Source organism: Notolepis coatsorum (genome assembly GCF_963971535.1).
Source record: "Notolepis coatsorum genome assembly, chromosome: 5".
Classification (NCBI taxonomy): Eukaryota; Metazoa; Chordata; class Actinopteri; order Aulopiformes; family Paralepididae; genus Notolepis; species Notolepis coatsorum.
Genome location: NC_140169.1, coordinates 124,081,588 through 124,102,506, shown reverse-complemented (window position 1 = coordinate 124,102,506; position 20,919 = coordinate 124,081,588). Strand labels below are relative to the sequence as shown.

At 43.2% G+C, this 20,919-nt stretch overlaps 1 protein-coding gene across 1 annotated transcript in view; it reads left to right on the top strand.

The window, feature by feature from the left end:
• Window positions 1-15,055, top strand: part of LOC311228332 (tyrosine-protein kinase FRK-like) — a gene marked incomplete at both ends in the record, with an annotated part of 40,662 nt that extends 25,607 nt beyond the window's left edge. Inside the window, 7 exons of the mRNA XM_084314241.1 lie at window positions 3,121-3,242; window positions 3,931-4,091; window positions 4,543-4,711; window positions 5,042-5,200; window positions 12,622-12,803; window positions 14,183-14,351; window positions 14,787-15,055. Coding sequence (XP_084170367.1) covers window positions 3,121-3,242; window positions 3,931-4,091; window positions 4,543-4,711; window positions 5,042-5,200; window positions 12,622-12,803; window positions 14,183-14,351; window positions 14,787-15,055 — 1,231 coding nt within the window. The remainder of the gene's footprint in view (window positions 1-3,120; window positions 3,243-3,930; window positions 4,092-4,542; window positions 4,712-5,041; window positions 5,201-12,621; window positions 12,804-14,182; window positions 14,352-14,786) is intronic.
• Window positions 15,056-20,919: the final 5,864 nt, after the last annotated feature.

Here is a 20,919-nt window from a genome sequence, read left to right as displayed (position 1 = left end):
TCTACTCTAAGCCATCCTAGGTTGTCAAAGTGGGCAGGGGTGAGGTGGGTTCTAGGAGTCAGGTCAAGTAGTAGTCTGACTAGCTTGTTTTGAGATGTTTGTAATTTGTTTTTTAGTGCCTTTGAGGTGCTTTGGTACCATGAGGTGCAAGCATAGTCGTAGTACCCTTGAATGAGTGCTCCTGCTAGAGTCTTCAGGGTATTCTTGTTTACCAGAGAGGAGATCCGGTACAAGAATCGCGTTCGTTGGTTGACTTTTTTTATTACATTGGATGCCATTTTGTGACAGGAAAGATTAGCCTCTAGGATGGAACCCAGGTAGGTAATTTCATCTTTCCTTGTGATAATATTGTCACCCACTGTAACCGAGAAGCCGTCGGTCTTGCTGAGTTTGTTATTTGAACCGAAGAGAATGGACTCTGTTTTGCCCATGTGTAATGATAGTTTGTTGTCGGCGAGCCATATGCAGATTTTGCCTAGTTCCGAGCTGAGGGCTTTTTCAACCTGTAACTTGTTCTTGTCAGAGACCAGCAGGGCTGAGTCGTCCGCAAACAGGAACAAGTTGCAGTCACAAGCTGACGACATGTCATTTGCATAAATTAGGAATAGTAGCGGTCCTAGTATGCTTCCTTGTGGAACACCACAGCTCACTGTGAGGGGGGGGGATAGGGTACCGTTTACTTCCACCATCTGTTCCCTCCCCTCCAGGTAGGATTGTATCCAGCTCACTGATAAACTATCAAAACCAATTGCTTTTAGCTTGTCAATCAGAATGGTGTGATTGACAGTGTCGAAGGCCTTTTGTAGGTCCAGCATGACCATGCCGCAGTATTTGCCCGCGTCCACCTCTTGTTTGATGTGGTCGTTCAAGTAGAGAAGGCATGTGTCAGTGGAGTGGGATGTTCTGAAGCCAGATTGGAATTCGTAGATTAGATTTCTTTCCGCGAGGTACTTTTCGGTGTAGTGGTTGTGGTATTCACTGACCTTTGGGAAGTATTTTGACATGTACATGGGTACCCCGGTCGTATAGTGTATCTTGTAGACCAGGCCCATTGCAAGTTGCTGTACTCTGTCGTCTACTCTAAGCCATCCTAGGCTGTCAAAGTTGTGGCAACTAGAGAGTGGAGAAGTTTTTGTGGGCCGACGATCAACCAAACAATTGACCAACACAGAGTGACCTATAGAGCTGAAACATCACTTTGGCCAACCAGAACATGCTGCTCACTGGGATTCTTGACTTTCAGAGAAGTATCTTCATAAAGGGCTTGGAATTTTTTTTAATCAGTTCGGGTACCCTTTCAGTAACTTTTTTGGCTAATCAATACGGTTAAATAGTGCACAGACAGCCTCCTCTGTACTTTGTGCCCGAATGGAACATCCATTACCTCCTGATACCTGCCGCTGATACTCAATGAGTCCCAGGGCTATTCGTGACACACTATTAAGCATGCAAATGCGAAACAGAGGATCTAGTGAAAGCCCACGAAAAAAGAGAGCATGTCAACGAGCCACAAAGGACAGGGATTCACTGAGATTCAAGTTTGAACCAGCAAGTCTGAATGTGATTGGATGACTGATGAAATGATAGATGACTTTGTCTGGTTGACTCCAGGGGAGATTGACTGATCGATGATTGCCCACCTCTGCTGTATACCATTAAGCCCAATATGCCCTACTTTGTTTACTTGTTTTATTGCACAATGTCGTTTCTATTGGATTCTTATTATATATTGCTATTGTATTATGCACATCGTTGCGGACAAGACCCCCTGCATTTCATTGTATACTTGTATGCCGTGACAAATAAAACTCTTGACTTGACTTGACTTAAGCTCCACTTTCCACCTGGCATTTTAACACTTTGATTGCCGGAAGACGCTTTTAGGCGTCCTTCCCCGCCATGCTCAAGTTGCCGAAGACGCCGTAACTCGTCTTTGATATCAATATTTCAAAAATCTGTGATCGGATTCATATTTCCCATCCGCTGGCCTGAGACCCACCAAAAAGCCCCACAGAACCCTCTAGCGGCTCAAGAGCGCCATCTGGTGGCCGATCGGCGCAATCGCCAAAGAGGATGTTACATGGACGATGTGCTATTCGCCCATATTACTTCCGGGCACTCGCTATAGGTTCCGGCACTCTAGCTCGTCACAATACATAGCGATCCGTTGCGAATAACTCGATAAACAACATGATTTGGACGTATATACTATTATACAAGCTGGAAATGGACCAGATATTTCTATATCCCATAATAGGAAAATGTCTGTTCCACGCTCATCGCCCAACGGCGCGAGGAAGATACGGTAAGATTCAGCATTATTTTTGAACGTGTTCGATATAAACTGCTCTGATGATCATATCAACCACACTAGATGAATGATATAACGCTGCCCACGGAATTATAAACGATCCCCCGCCCATCCGGTCATCATCAGATGATACGTAGAAACTTCTAGAAGTACGTCCAATTGAAATTTTTGATCTCGCACAGATTCCTACCAAACTGTATTTCATCATCAATATAATGCATTTGGGGCTATAAATCACGTTCTGGAGAAAGCTGCAGAAAGAGATGAAAACATACTTATACTTTAGACCATATTTTACTATGAATATGTGAATGAAAAAGTTTAACGTTGCTACACAATGAACAATACATATAGGACCTTGAATGGGCCCTAATAATGGCAATCTGGCAATAGAATTTAAAAAGTTATAGCTCTGCAAAGAAGGGGAACTTATCCATGTTAAATAGAGCTGGCAACGGATGGTATGAATTTAGCCTTAGGCAATCAAAGTGTTAAGGTGTTATAGATACCATGTTTATGTTGAGTAATCATAATAATAAAACATTAAAAAATATCCAGAGCTTTTAGAAAGGTTTGAAATAAAAGTATTGCTTTACCCCTAAAAACATTATTGATTAAAAAATGTTGGCAGTTCCAAAATACATGCATGTACATGTACTTCCCATTTCCCCATGTGGAATGCACATGCTGGTGCTCTAGTGCGACATCTAGTGGCTGAATGTTATCTATAGCTCCTTTATCAGTATAAGAAAATATTACTATATTTAGTTGGCTATATCTTACATAATTGCTCCCATTGTAATTTTCAGATGGTACTTTGCTGACACTAAGAGACTGGATGCAGAGAAGCTCTTGCTAGCTGAAGGGAACCAACATGGGGCTTTCCTCATCAGGCACCGCGGGAGTCAGAAAGGGGAGCTCTCCCTCTCAGGTAATCTTAGCCTCTATTGAAATATTGAAAGCCTATTATTTCGATGTTGAACCCAAAATATGTTTCTGACAATATTTTGAATGACAAGATTGCTATGCTATTGCTGGATCTTGAGTCATATTTGATCTACAATGACATGTCTAAAAGTCAGATCTGAATTTCGTTCAACGGTACAGGTTCACACATCACTGCTAGATGAAAGCAGCTCGCTCATTACAGGCACAGAAACAGCAATTAAGAACAGGACTGAAACAGAGAGATATAGAGGCTGCTAGAATGCAGAATGAGTGTTTAATCTAGCATAAAACATAAATTACATGTTTAGGGGACATCAAAGACCCATACTAACTCTTTAGTTAATTGACCAATTTAGTTTGTGATTAATTTAAGGGTTCTTTAAACAAGCTTTAATTTGTATTCAAATATTGAAGTGTGAAAATGTGTACTACTGTATGTCGTGTTTCAACCCTGGAAAAGTGAGTTATTGTTCAACTTGTGTTTGACTTAGAGTGTAGTGTTTCACCATGATACTTTAGAGTTCTATAATAACTTACATTATTATAGGCCTTGATGGATTATTGTACTATTGTTTGTTCCCCTTCAATTATTCTGTTTAGTTATTTGATTTTTCATTCTCTTATATTTAAACTCTCCATGGATTTTTACTAGATGTTTACTTGTCTTTTAGTATTGAACAGTCGGAAGGTGACGCACTACAGACTGAGGAAAATGCCAAATGGATACCATTATGTGTCAAAGAGCAGAATATTTGAAACACTAAAAGAGTTGGTGGAACACTACACCAGACAGGATGTCCTTCGTGTACATCTGGGTGAACCATGCAAAAAGGTACAATATGATGTCATTAACTAAAAACATGTGATTCTTTGGTTGTTGGTTTATATAGTGTGTATGTATACTGAACTGTTATACATAAAGGGGCTGTTACAAATTAAAACATTTCCCCTTTACCTGGAGTTCTATCTATCCATCAAGATCGTTTTCGTGTGATTTGACTAGTTTTGAAGATAATCCACAGACCTTGTTGTGAGTAGTTTCATGTTGGAACTATCTTCTACCAAACTACACCTCCCATAGTAATGAATGGGGGTGTACTTCAATAGAAAAGAGTTCCTACTATACATTGAAGTGAACTGAACAAATCGTATAACCTATCATGCCACTTTTAAATATGTATGCAGTGTTGTACAGAAATCAGAATTTGAACACATTGAGTAAATAATATTATTTATTGTTCTACTCTGTGTGCTTATAATTGAATATTCTCACTCTTTTGTAGATGGAGGCTCCACAGACTATCGGTCTGTCCTACAATACAGTGGACCGGTGGGAGATTGACCGGACCTCCATCAGACTGTTGGAGAAGCTGGGAGCCGGTCAGTTTGGAGAAGTCTACGAGGGTGTCTGGAATGACACCACATCAGTTGCAGTTAAGACCCTCAAGCATGGTAAACAAAAATACTTGTTTTAATCAATCTCTCTGTGGATAGAACTTACTGAATATTAAATTGTAAAATGTACTGCTAAACTGTGGCTAGTATTTTTGGGGACATGGGGACTGATGGATGAATGAATGAATGTAATAGCGAATGTACTGTTGTAGACAACCGTGCTCTTGCCTTAACCCTTTCCGATATACCATCTCAGATGGTAGAGATTAGAATTAGAGAGTTGAACATTCTAATTATGATGTGACAATGACTACTTTCGATTGAAAGCTATTGTATTTTGAGAAGACATTTCCAAAATAGCAATTAAGGCCTTAATGCTTTTCATAGGTTCTATGGATCCTCAAGACTTTCTAAGGGAGGCCCAGCTTATGAAGAAACTGCATCACCCCAAGCTGATCCAGCTGTACGCCGTATGCACTGTGGAGGAGCCCGTCTACATCATTACAGAGCTGATGAAGAACGGCAGTCTACTGGAGTACCTCCAGAGTAAGAGACCTTGGTTTGATCTCCAAAAGAGAGATGGAACAGCCAGGCTACAGCACACATCCCCCTGTAAACCCTAAAGTTTCAAGTTTTCAAGTTTCTTTATTAGTTGTCATACAGAAGTACAGAATACTTTTATATAAAATGCTTCTTTCTGTTTTGCTCCAGAGACTGTGCTAGATAAAAATAGATAAGCATAAAAGTATAGTAAGTATAAAATAGAAGTCAAGTACGTAGACAAAAAGTGTTCAATATATTACATACAATGTACAATGCAGAGTAGAAAGTAACTGAGTTACAATACAATATACTACTATACAGTACAATGCAGAAATGGGATGAGGTACAATTTAGGTACAATTTACAGTAAGGTGTAATGAGGTATGGGTTGTAGTGCAAATTCTTTGCCAATAAATATAATGTGTGTTTAGGTGTTCTAAAGTGGGTAAAGTGGGTGCAGCAGTGAGTTGTTTGTTTAAAGTGAGTGTGTGCGTGTGGATGTGTGTGCTGTGAGTGCATTTGATGGTTGTTATGATTGTTCATTGTTCAAGCCTTGTTCATTGAGCATCCTGATGGCCTGGGGATAGAAGCTCCTTCTGAGTCTCTCTGTGCTTGCCATGAGACTCCGGTATCGCTTGCCTGACCGCAGCAGTTCAAAGAGGCAGTTGTTTGGGTGGCTGGAGTCTTTGATTATTCTCTTCGCCTTGCCCATGCACCGCTTGTTGTAAATGCCTTGGAGAGTGGGAAGCCCCCCTCCAATTGTGCGTTCAGCTGAACAGGCCACTCTCTGTAGTCTGCTACGGTCTTGTGCAGTGCTATTCCCAAACCAGGAGGTGATATTGCCAGTCAGGATGCTCTCTATTGTGCATGAGTAGAAGTTCTTGAGGATCTTCTGACTCACGTTGAACTTCCTTTAGCGCCTAAGGAAGTAGAGGCGTTGTCGTGCCTTCTTGATAACACTGTCAATGTGTGTGGTCCATGTCAAGTCCTCGGATATGTGGACTCTGAGGTACTTAAAACTGTTCACTCTCTCAACCGGTGCCCCATCGATGCTGAGGGGGCTGTAGTCCCTGACCCCCGACCTCCTAAAGTCCACAATCATCTTCTTTGTTTTGCTGACGTTCAGGGAGAGGCAGTTCTCTTGACACCATCCCGCTAGAACCTTAACCTCCTCCAGGTAGGCCCTCTCGTCGTTTGCAGAGATCAGGCCCACCACTACTGTGTCGTCAGCAAATTTGATGATTGTGTTGTTGTTCCGCTGTGCCACGCAGTCATGTGTGTACAGGGAGTAGAGGAGGGGACTCAGAATACAGCCCTGGGGGGCCCCTATGTTGAGAGTGATGGATGAGGAGGTGCAGTTGCCTGCTCTCACCACCTGGGGTCTGCCCGTCAGGAAGTCCAAGACCCACTGGCAGAGGTCATAGTTCAAGCCCAGGTCCCTGAGCTTGGCTATGAGTTTGGAGGAGACTATGGTATTGAATGCTGAGCTGTAGTCGATGAATAGCATTCTCACATAGTTCCCCTGCCTCTTGTCCAGGTGTGATGCTGCTGTGTGCAGCACATGGGCTATGGCGTCCTCCGTGGACCTGTTGGGGCGGTATGCAAATTGCAGGGGGTCCAGGTTGATGGGGAGGGAGGAGCAGATGTAGCCCACCAGCACACCAGCGTCCCTCAGTTGGAATTCTTGTCGGTTGTCATCTTGGTGGTATATCCTTTGTGGTATAATGTTATACTAGGGGTGTGACCATCTCAGTACAGAATCGAAAATTAGAACAAATGTACATTAATTTCAACGTATCAACATTTTGTACTATACAGCCCATACTTTTAGACAACATTGTCAACTTTGACCTCAATGTGCGCTGCAGTCGATCTGTGACCGTTTCGTAAAAAACATATCTTAAGAGTGTAGGAGTGCAAGTTCTTGGCTGATTGTCAACCTTTCAATAGAGTCGGAGTCAAATTGGATGAGAAATGTATGAGTTTGCGGGCGGCTGGGTAGAGCAGTGGAGAATGCACTCGCCTACCACCGCAGAGACTCTGGGATCGAATCCAGCTGTCAGCGGTACCTCCGGCTTGGTCAATCGTCCCTACTAACACAATTGGCAGTGTTAGCGGGTGGGAGGCCGGCGGGGTATGTGTCCTGGTCGTTGTAAACTGCGGTTCCTACTGGTCGGTCGAGGCGCCTGTTCAGCAGGGAGGGGATCAGGGGGAAATAGCGGGAACCTATGCACGTGTTACATTCCCCCAGTGAGAGTCCTCGCTGTCAGGTGAAAAGAAGCGGCTGGCTGACTCCACATGTATCGGAGGAGGCATGTGGTAGTTCTACACGCTCCCTAGGGGCCAAGGCGACAGTGGGGCAATGCACGCAACGACCAGGAAGGGAATTGGCATAACGACTAAATTGGGATGGGAGCAAAAATACAGAAAAAAAATTAAATAATAATAATAAAAAAAATAAGAAAATGTATGAGTTATCGCAGTTAACACACACACACACACACACTCACACACACACACACACACACACACACACACACACACACACACACACACACAAACACACACACACACACACACACACGCACACACTGACATGAGGGGTTACAATACTTTGTGCATGGGTGTTAATTATTGCTCCTTTACGAAGAGATCAATAGTCCTCAGCTGCAATTGTTCTTTGAGAAAACCTTCATCAGCTGTGCCAGAAGTTTTATGTTTAACTCTTTTACAACTCTGCATCATAATGGTGGGGTGTGGTCATGGAATGTTTTCAAGGATAAATAACGCACCACAAAGCCTTAGGAAACAGAAAGTCTTATGAATTTTGATCGTCATAGATCTTTTAATGTATTGAGGAGATCAAAGTCGGAGGGATGAATGAATGAAAACTTTATTTAACAGATTGCAGAATGGGTACAATACAGTACGGCTCAATACACACAATTGTTAAGGGGATGCAGACCAGAGAAAGACATTTGTCTTGTTTACATCAGGGTCTCCCATTTTCAATTCATAGTGACATTTATGACATACACAACATACATGACATTTATGGCATAGGGACATACATGACATACAGGTATTTAGTACTGTTACATTTGTGACATATACGATATTCAAATATACAGTACTGTTACCCATAGATCCTGACAGAGTATATACATGTGATGGGGAGGGGACTGTACATTAGGAGGGGGTGGGTGGGTGGGAGAGAAATATACATACGATGGGGAGAGAATATATACATACGGTGGGGAAGAGACTGTACATTTGGAGGGGGTGGGTGGGTGGGAGAGAAATATACATACGGCGGGGAGAGAATATATACATGCGGTGGGGAGGAGACTGTCTATTAGGAGGGGGTGGGGGTGGGGGGGTTTGGACATTTACGGTGGCCAGTTTCGAATTGCAGCCTCCCGTAGGTGCTCTTTAAGAGCGGTTTTGAATGTGGGTAGGGATTCACATTGCTTTACAGCTTTAGGTAGGGCGTTCCACATTGATGTGGCATAATTGCTAAACGTGTTTAGTCCCTTGTTTGAGCCGAATCTGGGTTTAACATGATTTGTTGAGCTTCCTTCTGGTGTTGTGGTCGTGGTATTCACTGACCTTTGGGAAGTATTTTGACATGTACATGGGTACCTTAGTCGTATAGTGTATCTTGTAAACCAGGCCCATTGCAAGTTGCTGTACTCTGTCGTCTACTCTAGGCCATCCTAGGTTGTCAAAGTGGGCAGGGGTGAGGTGGGTTCTAGGGGTAACGTCAAGTAGAAGTCTGACCAGTTTGTTTTGTGATGTTTGTAATCTTGTTTCTAGCGCCTTTGAGGTGCTTTGGTACCATGAGGTGCAAGCATAGTCGTAGTACCCTTGAATGAGTGCTCCTGCCAGAGTCTTCAGGGTATTCTTGTTTACCAGAGAGGAGATCCGGTACAAGGGATAGAGATGGAGAGAGCTTACTTGATGGCTGGTTGACTGTCATTCCTCACTGATGTAACAACAGAACAGGGTATTTGCTCATGTCAGCTAACTTTTATCTCATACCCTCCAGCTGATATGACAAGCGTTAAAGGACCATGCCAACATTTGGGGAAATTAGCTTATTTGCCATCTACCCTGGAGTTAGATAAGCAGATACATACCCTTTTCTTCTCTGTGCATATGCATTAGGCTTAGGGAACAGCCACACCATTAGCCTAGCTTAGCGTCATTCATTGGAAGTAGGTGTGCCAGTGTAGCCTAGTTCCCAACAGTCACGAAATACACTCCAAATACAATTCCAAAACGTTCCTGTAAACATGTTGTGATCTGTGTATTTACCATGTGGAGACTTTTTTTGTTGACATTTTAGTTTTCTAAGCATATATACTTGAATAATTTTTTTGACAAACAACTGCTACCTGGGCGCAGTGATTTCATCACCTTATTCGCTTAGAAAACAAAAATGTAATAAAGCATTACATCACACGCAGGAGTGGGTTGTGAGAATTAGACCATGCCTAGGGGTGGTCGTTAGACCCCCCTAGGCATGGTCTAATTCTCACAACCCACGACTGCATGTGGTGTAATGGCTTTTATACAACGGCATGCAAATTTCTCGATTTTGATTGGCTGAAACAGTCAATTTACACGTATGTATTCTTCACAATTCCACGCTCCTGGTCCCAGGACCCGCCCACAACCGAATTACAATCACTCCGCCGTGCGGATTTTTAGGAAAAAACAAGATGGCGGACAATAATTTAATAATTTACTTTAACAAATGGATATGTTGATAGCGTCATAATGACTAAATATAAACCGATTCTGTCACGGCGAATGTCTTAGTTCTTTAAACAATGTTGGATGATGTAATTGATGGGTCATGAGTCATTGTGGAACAAAATAAAAATCGCGCGGATTGATTGATTGATTAATTTGCAATTTCTTTTACCTACTTTCAAGCAGCTGGGAGGTGCGCTGTTTTAAGTGAGCATGGCCTATTGAATTGATTGATTGATTGATTGATTGCTAATTGTATTACTGTCCGCCTGGTTTCCAACTGGTTAAGTTTAGGCCCTCTTTCGAAGTTGGTTAAGGTTAGAGTTTGTCTTTAGAGCAGGGCGATAGACCACCAGCCCTGGTTCCAAACTCTAACCTTAACCAATTTCGAAAGAGGGCCTAAACTTAACCAGTTGGAAACAAGGCGGACAGTAATAAAATTAGCAATCAATCAATTCAATAACCCACGCTCACTTAAAACAGCGCACCTCCCAGCTGCTTCTATAGAAAGTAGGTTAAAAAAATTAAAAAATTAAAATCCTATAGGGCAAAGAAAACTTTTTTTAATTTGTTTTACCTACTTTCTATAGAAGCATCTAAGAATGAAGTTCTATAGAAAGTAGGTTAAAAACTAAAGAAAAGTTGGATGTGTTAGTTGGTTGGATGTCTAGTTGAAAGACAGTTGGATGTGTTAGTTGGTTGGATGTCTTAGTTGAAAGACAGTTGGATGTGTTAGTTGGTTGGATGTCTTAGTTGAAAGACAGTTGGATGTGTTAGTTGGTTGGATGTCTTAGTTGAAAGACAGTTGGATGTGTTAGTTGGTTGGATGTCCTACTGAGAACAGTTGGATGCACTTCCGAGCTGCTTCCACATGGAGGCAACTTCTCTTTTTTGTTGTTGTGGGAACTCCTTTTTCTGGCGGATGGTTTTTTCAATAAATCTTCGATTATTATTAGGCATGGTTTATTTTTCACAAACCACTCCTGCGCGTGATGTAATGCTTAATTATACAACTGGCGCATTCATCCAACCTTATTTCTATACAATAAACACACATTAATTGAAGATTTATTGAAAAAACCATCCGCATAAAAAGTAGTTCCCAAAAAAAAAGAAAAAGAGAATTTGCCTCCATGTGGAAGCAGCTGGGAAGTGCATCCAACTGTTCTCACATGTCTCTCAACTAAGACATCCAACAAACTAACACATCCAACTGTCTTTCAACTAAGACATCCAACAAACTAACACATCCAACTGTCTTTCAACTAGACATCCAACAAACTAACACATCCAACTTTTCTTTTGTTTTGAACCTACTTTCTATAGAACTTCATTCTTAGATGCTTCTATAGAAAGTAGGTAAAACAAATTAAAAAAAGTTTTCTTTGCCCTATATAGGGGGGGGGGGGGGGGGGGTATTTGCCCTATAAGAGGGGATTTTTTTATAAAAAATTTTAAACTACTTTCTATAGAAGCAGCTGGGAGGTGCGCTGTTTTAAGTGAGCGTGAATTATTGAATTGATTGATTGCTAATTGTATTACTGTCCGCCTTGTTTCCAACTGGTTAAGTTTAGGCACTCTTTCAAAGTCGCTCTCTTTCGAAGTTGGTTATGGTTAGAGTTTGGAATCAGGGCTGGTGGTCTATCGCCCTGCTTTAAAGACAAACTCTAACCTTAACCAACTTCGAAAGAGAGCGACTTCGAAAGAGTGCCTAGTTGGAAACAAGGCGGACAGTAATAAAATTAGCAATCAATCAATCAATTCAATAACCCACGCTCACTTAAAACAGCGCACCTCCCAGCTGCTTCTATAGAAAGTAGGTAAAAATAAAAATAAAACTTGCAATTAATCAATCAATCAATCAATTTGCGCGATTTTTATTTTGTTCCACAATGACTCATGACCCATCAATTACATCATCCAACATTGTTTAAGAAACTAACACATTCGCCGTGACAGAATCGTTTTTCATTTAGTCTTTATGACCCTATCACCATATCCTTTCGTAACGTTTACTGTCCGGCGTGTCCGCCATCTTGCTTTCACTTCTAAAAACGTGCATGGCGGAGTGATAGTAATGCGGTTGTGGGCGGGTCCTGGGACCAAGAGCGTGGGGTTATTACAAATACCCACGTGTAACTTGTATGTTTCAGCCAATCAGAATAGAGAAATCTGCATGCCGTTGTATAAATCTTTTTTTTCCCTCCACGTGGTAAATACACAGGTCACAACATGTTCATAGGACAGTTTTGGAGTTGTATTTATAGTGTCATTCCCCCCCCCCCCCCCCCCATCTCTCTCTCTCTCTCTCCTTCCCTCTCTCACACACACACACACACACACACACACACACACACACACACACACACACACACACACACACACACACACACACACACACACACACACACACACACACACACACACACACACACACTCACACACACACACACACACACACACACACACACACACACACACTCACACACACACTCACACACACACACACACACACACACACACACACACACACACACACACACTGAACTTGAAAAGTTGCAATTAGGAATTGGAAAGTTACTCTGATTCATGGTTACTGCAGTAAACAAAAAAGTATCTTACTCATTGTGTTGCTCTCTCTTCCCTTCCTCGCCTCCCCTCTGCAGAGGACAGGGGCACAACGCTGTGTGTTTCGGACCAGATCGAGATGGCCGCCCAGGTGGCTTCTGGCATGGAATTCCTGGAGCTACAGAACTACATCCACAGAGACCTGGCAGCCAGGAACGTCCTGGTGGGGGAGAACAACATCTGCAAAGTGGCTGACTTTGGCCTCGCCAGGGTCTTCATGGTGGGTTTACCGCTCTTATAGCGATACAATATGTAGAGAAGCTCAGTAGAGAAGCTCAGATATTTTTCCCACGGCACGCAGGAACTGCCATCACGGGCTATGCATGGTCAAATGTGGTCACTCACTCAGTCACCGATAATTTGGTGGGGATGTTTAGTCAGGGACGTTTAGTCAAACGCATTCACAGTAGAGACTTTCTCCTGCTACCGTACAGCAGAGCGGTCAGGCTTTCTCCTGCTCTGGTAAAGCACTAACGTAGTGTGGAGAGAGCGGCCAGGCTTTCTCCTGCTCTGGTAAAGCACTAACGTAGTGTGGAGAGAGCGGCCAGGCTTTCTCCTGCTCTGGTAAAGCACTAACGTAGTGTGGAGAGAGCGGCCAGGCTTTCTCCTGCTCTGGTAAAGCACTAACGTAGTGTGGAGAGCGGTCAGACTAGCAATGTTTTTCTCTGCAGCTTCCTAAATCATCCTCGAATGCATTTGCAAGATATTAACAACACAAAAGCTGCCCCCCAGCTGCTAAAAGGCTCTCTGGTGCATGGAACCGTGCGTCGCCAGGGGCAGCTTCACTCGTCAACATTTCCTTTGTCATGTCTGTGTGTCAGTGATTATGGTGAGAATCTACTCTAATCTACTTGACTAGATTATCGTGAAGGGGGGACCAAAATGTGTGTGTTTAAACATCTGGCATTGTGCATTTGGTTTGAAATATATATTTATGAACGCACTGTGACACTTGTGAATGTAACATCTTGACGGCACTGTAAATGAGTTTAACTACTCAGTGTATTTATCGAGTATAAATAAAGATTGAATGAATTTGGTTTGAAATGTGTTTGTAGAAATCAGGAAATTGTCATAGTGCCACTATCAACTTTCCCTCGTCTGCCTGGCGAGGGAATTTCTATTGGAGGCACGGGATTGTCACAGCAGGCAGCGCCCATAGTTCACCATTGCGCTTTGCTCTCTGCTCAGCACGGCAAAAATGGAAATCACGTGTTTCAGAGCTCAGCGGTGAAGGCCTAGGAGTCCTTTCTCAGCACAATCCATGTGGGTCATACTGAAGTGGATACTCAGCGTATCCTTATAGTTAGTCACAAAATGAAAGTAAAGTAATGGGGCCACTGTAAATAAATTAATACATAATTAAACAAAAAATGTAAACATTTTCGTGGCTTTTTGTACAGACTGAAGAGTGGCCTCATTGCTTTCAGTTATATTTGTGGTTAAGTAGCCAGAGTTGCAGGCATCCAGAATGAAGAACAGCATGGATTGTGCTGAGAAAGGACCAATCGATAATGGCTAGCGGTCCAAAATTCTAAACGTATTGATTAAAGCAATTAAAGATCCATTTCTTTGCCTTGTACTTTTTTCTTCTTCTAGATGGATAATGTCGAATATGTGTATGACGCCAAAGAAAGTGCTAAAATCCCTGTTAAGTGGACTGCTCCAGAGGCCATCTATGACAACAAGTTCTCCAGCAAGTCAGATGTATGGTCCTTCGGAATCTTACTGTATGAGATTATGACTTTTGGCCACAAGCCATATCCAGGTAAGAGTGTCTAATCAATCCCAGTGATACATTAAATTAGTTCACTGACAACCATGACCTGACATGAAAAAGGTTGTTCTAAACCTTTAGGAACTAAAATAGTCATATCTTAATTAGTGATATCTTAATTACATAATCATAATTACCTGCCTCATTCATTGATTGATTGATTGATTGAAAACGTTATTAACAGATTGCAGAATGGGTACAATACAGTACAGCCCAATACTAACAACTGCTAAGAGGATGAAGACCAGAAAAAGACTTTCGTCTTGTTTACATCATGGTCCCCCATTTTCAATTAATCAAGAGTGATGCTAAATGCTAAACCTTAGTACAGTGGCCTAGTGAGAGAAATAAATGTTATACTGGTACTTGGATCTCAAAGGTGAGATCAATAGAACATCATGTTGTGATCTGATCTTCTTCCCCCAGACATGAGCAACCATGAGGTGATCCAGCGGCTGCTCACCGGCTACAGGATGCCGTGTCCCCCCAGGTGTCCCAGCGTCATGTACGACATCATGGCGGACTGTTGGAGGGGGAAGAAGCAGGACAGGCCTACGTTCGAGAACCTCCGAAGGATGCTAGAGAACCTCTTCAACCTGGATGTGATCTCCCACAGTGATGCAGCCTCTGGCCCCGCTTCACCTTGTATCGTAGTTGAGCCAGAAAGCAATAATTATCTGAAACTAACAATGTGATCTCAGATGAATCAGCACACTTACTCTGAAAAGCTTGATAAGCACAGGTCTTGAGTTTAGTTCAAATTGATGACTACTACATTACATTTACATTCACATTACATTTACATAACATTTACATTTACATTACATTCACATTTCATTTACATTTACATTTATATTTACATTTAGCTAAGGGTAAATGATCTTGTCCGTCAAAAACAGTGAGTGCTACACTCTTGTGCATAGTAGCATAGACATATTAGCATAGTAGGCAGTAATATAGACATAGTAGATTACTTCATCATCATCATTAGGTGGCTTCTTCGTCACTCTCCAACCCATTCTGTCCCCACTTCTTCTCTCCAACTCCGTGACTCCGCCTCTCACTCCGCTCCAATCACAGACGTCGTCTACCCAGCCTCTTCTTGGTCTTCCACTTCCTCTCTTTCCATCCACCTTCCCCATCACCACCTTCTTGAACATCTCCCCGCTGGATCCTCTCAGCACCTGCCCGCACAACTCCATCTTTCTCTTTTCCAACATCTCCAGCAGCTGTCCTCCTTGCATATCCGCTCTTCTCAGTACCTCCTCTTTTTTTTTTTTTGTGATCTACTTTTTCTCCCCATTTTCTATTTTTCTCCCATCCCAATTTCGTTTTATCCAATTCTACCCTCCCCTGTCTCGAACGTTGTTAGACCATGCCTCCCACTGGTCGGCTGCAATGTGGACGAAGCCTTGCATCACGTATCCCCTCCGGTACACGAGGAGGCAGCCGTCGCATCTTTTCACCTGTACAGCGCGATCTCTCAGTGGCGAGGAGTAACGCGTGGGAGGCTCACGCTGCCCCCGATACTTCCTGATTCTGCTGTACAGGCGCACCAACCGACCTGTGGGAGTCGCTGTCCACAACGTCCGATCCCCACCCACCCGCTTTCCCACCCCCTAATACTGCCAATTGTATTAGTATGAACGACCAGCCAAGCCGGAAGCAACGCAGAGAGCTGGGCTCGAACCCAGCATCTCCTGCGTTAGTGGCAAGCGCCTTGCCCACTGCGCCACTTAGCAGCCCCGTACCTCCTCATTCTTGATCTTATCCTTCCATGTTATCTTCAGCATCTTCCTCAGCGTCCACATTTTAAAAGAGTCTATCATCCTTTTTGCCTCTTCATTCAGCGTCCATGCTTCTGCTCCGTATGAAAAGACTGACATAACATACGTTTCCAAAATCCTGGTCTTCGTTTTCCAACTTATGTTTCTTCTCAATAATTCTTTATGGTTCCAGAATGCGCCCTTTGCAATTCCGGTTCTTCTCTTAATATCCATGTTAGCTCTTCCACCTTCACTGATCCAGCTTCCAAGGTACATGTACTCCTTCACTTGTTCAAGTTTTTCTCCATCCACCTGTATTTTACAAACAGTTCCTGGTGTTTTTTCAATCATCATTACTTTAGTTTTCTTTGTGTTTATTGACATTCCATAGTTTTTGCATTCGACATTCAGCTTATTCATCATGTCCTGTAGATCTTCTTGACAGTTACAGACTATAGCAGTGTCATCCGCGTATCTTATATTGGTGATGTTCTCTTCGCCAAGTTTTACTCCTGTCCCTCCTCTCAGACCTTTTTTCATCAGTGATTCACTGTACATAAGAGTACAGGGGACAAGATGCATCCTTTTTGAAGTTCTACTCACCTTGACAATCTGAGGAGGAGGCTCTGAACTCTGAGGAGGCTCCCTCACAGGGAAGGAGAGTCCTAACTCACAGAAGGCCCAAGTAGGAGCTTCGTGAGGAGGAGCCCTGACCACTCCCTGAAACAGATCCATCATATGGACCTGAACAACTCACGGAAGTCTTACCAACAGAGATGCGCACAGTGACGTACTCTATGGCGGGGGAATTTCTGCGGTGCACACGCCCAATCTTCCAGGGCGTGGGACCAGGAAACTCCCTCCCCCCCCCCCCCCCCCCCCCCCCCTCTTACCCTGTAACGTGCCGAACAGCAACGTGACAGGAACCTTGAAGAACAGGAGGTTTTAACCCCTGCCCATCAAAAGGGGAGGAAAGGATTACCAGTTCACCCCTTTACGACCCCACACCCATGATACGATGTAATGACAAAAAAGAGCATGACACAGTCAAAGTCAGCTACATGAAGTGTCTAACAGCTTCACACAGCTCATGTGCTAACCTGCTATCTGATTTTTACTAAGGAAAAAAACACAGAATAGAGAGGGCCCCCTTAAGAGCCCCGGTACCAGACTTACACATGTGCTTCTGGGGCCAACCTAACCCAGTTATAGATCACAAGACACACACAACCCATTATCACCACAAAAAATGGCAAGTACACTCTTGCTACAGAGGAACGCCGTTTTTCATAACGAGAGAATACATAATTCTCGATTAGTATCGGCCACAGGCCTTGCTAAGCACACACGAAAAGTGACCAAACAATCTTTTCTTTAGGAAAATATAGTTTCTCAAGCGGTTTGGGGCGGCGTGGCTCAGGGGTAGAGCAGGTCGTCCAATGATCGAAGGGTTGGTGGTTCGAATCCCGCTCAAGCCCATGTCCATCCCACTGCCGTTGTGTCCTTGGGCAAGACACTTAACCTACTTGCCTCGTATGAATGTGTATGCATGTGAATGAATGTTGGTGGTGGTCGGAGGGGCCGTAGGCGATGATTATTCGCCACGCTTCCGTGAGTCTGCCTCAGGGCAGCTCTGGCTGCAATTGTAGCTTACCACCACCGGTATGACTGTGTATGAACGAATAATGGACTCTGTAAGCGCTCTGGGGTCTCTGGGGTGTCATGAAGAGCGCTATATAAATCCAATCCATTATTATTATTATTACCCCAGCAACTAAGCTAAGGGCTACATCGTATCCCCACAACACAGTGACACAATATATTGTAAACAACATGTCTGAGAGGAGGGTGGGGAAGCCCCAGGGAACCGGGGGGAACACCCCTCCTACCTTACCCTTGATACGGCCCAGTTGAACAGGTAAACCTGTTAATATGTGAACACACTGTTCATTGTCATTACAGGCTGAGAAAAGAATTCACTCTTCACTCATATGTCACTAAGCATAGCTTTATAGGTTAATTAACCCCCTTAGTTGTGAGTACACGGTACATGAACACACATGATGTTTCTCAACACAACTAACCAGATCATTTTTACACATGTAACAACAACCCGATTTGTATGGAGAAGCTATACCAGTGACAAGACAATTCACACACAACACGCGTCGTATCCTCAATGTATTGCAGCAACACCCGTTTTGGAAAACATCGTTATTACAAAACATTTAGAAGGGAAGGAAGAAGACGTGTTTAAGGTCTGGTCGGGACATTCCTACCGTGAGCGCAGGCCAAGCGAACTGCAGTCTGGCTAACGGGGCACAGACGGTAAACACAGCATTCCTGTGTTGACGACAAGTGCAGCGTCGCTGCGCCACCCGGCCACTACGGTTCCCCATGTTGACGCAGTCCTCGCCGGCCGGGCTTCCGGTAGGTTCGACTAACATCCTCTGTCAAAGATGACGTCATAGTCAGAGTGTTTAAGGCATGTTATAGTCACAGAACGTTCAACAGTGTAGCATTAAGCTAACAGCCGATCGGCTGATAGCAACAAGCTAACGTATACCAGCCTGGTAAACACAGCGAGCTAACGCCGCAGCTAACAGCTGACTGGCTAAAAACAGTAGTCCACAACTAGCACGCAAGCTTAAGCAGCTATCACCTGAACTGTATACAATGACATAACAAGCCACACTTCAGACAGGCCGCCGTCTGAAACCCTCCTCATCCTTTAAGAGAGAAGAGAAAAAGAGATGTCAACACAGTTTACAACGGTGATTTTACCAGACATCCGGCGGAGCCAGCACAAGTCCCATCTGGCTGCAGCCGACTTGAACATGGATCTTCCGATAACGAACATCCATGCCCATATTTCCTCGTTAGGGTATACTCTCATTTGTATATGAAAGATGGGGCCTACACGGTGACAGAGAAGCATTCGCTCTAGAATCCTGGGATCACCAGAACCTAGCGCGGGCCACTAGATTAGCCATCATGGGCGTCAGGCCAAGATCCTCCGATCGCCATTTTAAGCCGAGCAGAGGACCCTAGCCTGGGGTCGGCGTTTCGTAAATTGTTAGCTAACCCCCATAGCATCAACAACAACCAGAGCTCGCAAGCCAACAGTACATACCCAACCTGGAAACCACCGCTTCTCACAACAGTCGGTGCGTCCTACAGTCCAGCTGTGTTGCTGGAGGGTCTTTACCCCATCCAGCCGCAGCAAGGGGGATTGTAGTTGGGAAGCATGTCAGCGGCGTGAGCTCCTAATACGAAAAAACCGGTGGAGGTTTAGAATGATCATCATCTTCCAGACACTCCAGTAACGAAGACAATATCGCCGTATTTTCTCGAAAATAGTGAGAGAGAAAATAAAGATATGATGTCAACGTATCTCTTGTTTTCCAACTTTCTTCTACTAACAACCTCGTCAAGTGGAGATCTACCGAAGGCACTTCCTTGTGGTGAAAGTGAAGAAGGAGGCGAGTGGGTGACCACACACCTGCTTATGAAGGTAAGCGGATGGGGGTGTGGTCAGACGAATGGGATGTAAAGGTACATGGTGGAATTTTTTATTCAGTGCACGTGCACGAAGTGAAGTACAGTGCAAGTGTGATGCTGAGCAAGATCCATTACGAAATAGAACTGGTATTTTGAATTCTTCCATTGTTCTCATCAATGTTGTATGTTCAACTCTGTCAAAGGCCTTCGTGAAATCGATGAAGCAAATATACAACTTCTTCTGTTGGTCTATCGATTTTTCACCAATGATTCTGAGTTGGCAGATTGCATCTCTTTTTCCTTTTCCTTTGCGAAAACCCATTTGGCTATCCGAGAGCTGATGTTCAATTATGGGTTCTATTCTGTTCTTGATGATATTCAGGAGTACTTTTGATGCATGAGATATCAAACTGATAGTCCTGTAATTGTTGCATTCTGTGGCTCTTCCGGTCTTTGGGAAATTGGGATCGGAATGAACATTGATTTTAGGAAATCATTTGGAATATTTCCTGAGTTATAGATGTTGTTTACCAGTTTCACAAGGAGCTCGATGCTTCACAGCTTCACAAGGACTTAGTAGCTAGTATCTTTCTACATTGTTTTAATCATTTTGTGTAATGTTTTTGTCATGAACAAAATTGTATATAAATCTTAAAAAATGTATTATGTGGATTAAAGGTAATACTTTATTACGTGGATTATTTGGTAAGTGGAAGTATTCACAAGCTCACTTGATTTTGCTTTAACATTAATTCAATATTATTTTTGATACAAATTATTAAATGTATATTTCATATGTGTGTATTTTTTTAAATTGTTATTATGAACTCCATCGTGGTTTAATAGCTATAATATCTGAGTTGAAAATACTCAATACTTTTTTTCTGATATTTTTATATTACAGTGAGAAAACCTACTTGTAACTCCCCAAACTTACCACACGGTGGTGGTCACTCTCCTCCAGTTTAAACACAATCACTCTTGTGCCTTCTTCCCTTCTTTGACATAAAGTCAGTTTCAAGACAGAAAACTCTGTTAATCTGTTAAGTGAAGCAAGTCATCTATGGCAGTTTTATCCTCACCTTTTCCAGAAGTGTAATTGTAATTGTTGAATGGCTGCTTCTGTTCCCTGTGCTGAAAACCTTTCCCTTTGTGTATTGATGCCATCAGCTCAGTCACGGCTGTGCGGCACGGTGGAACAGTGGTTAGCACTGCTGCCTCACAGCAAGAAGGTCCTGGTTTCAAACCCCAGCAGGGGTGTGGAGTTTGCATGTTCTCCCTGTGTTCCTGTG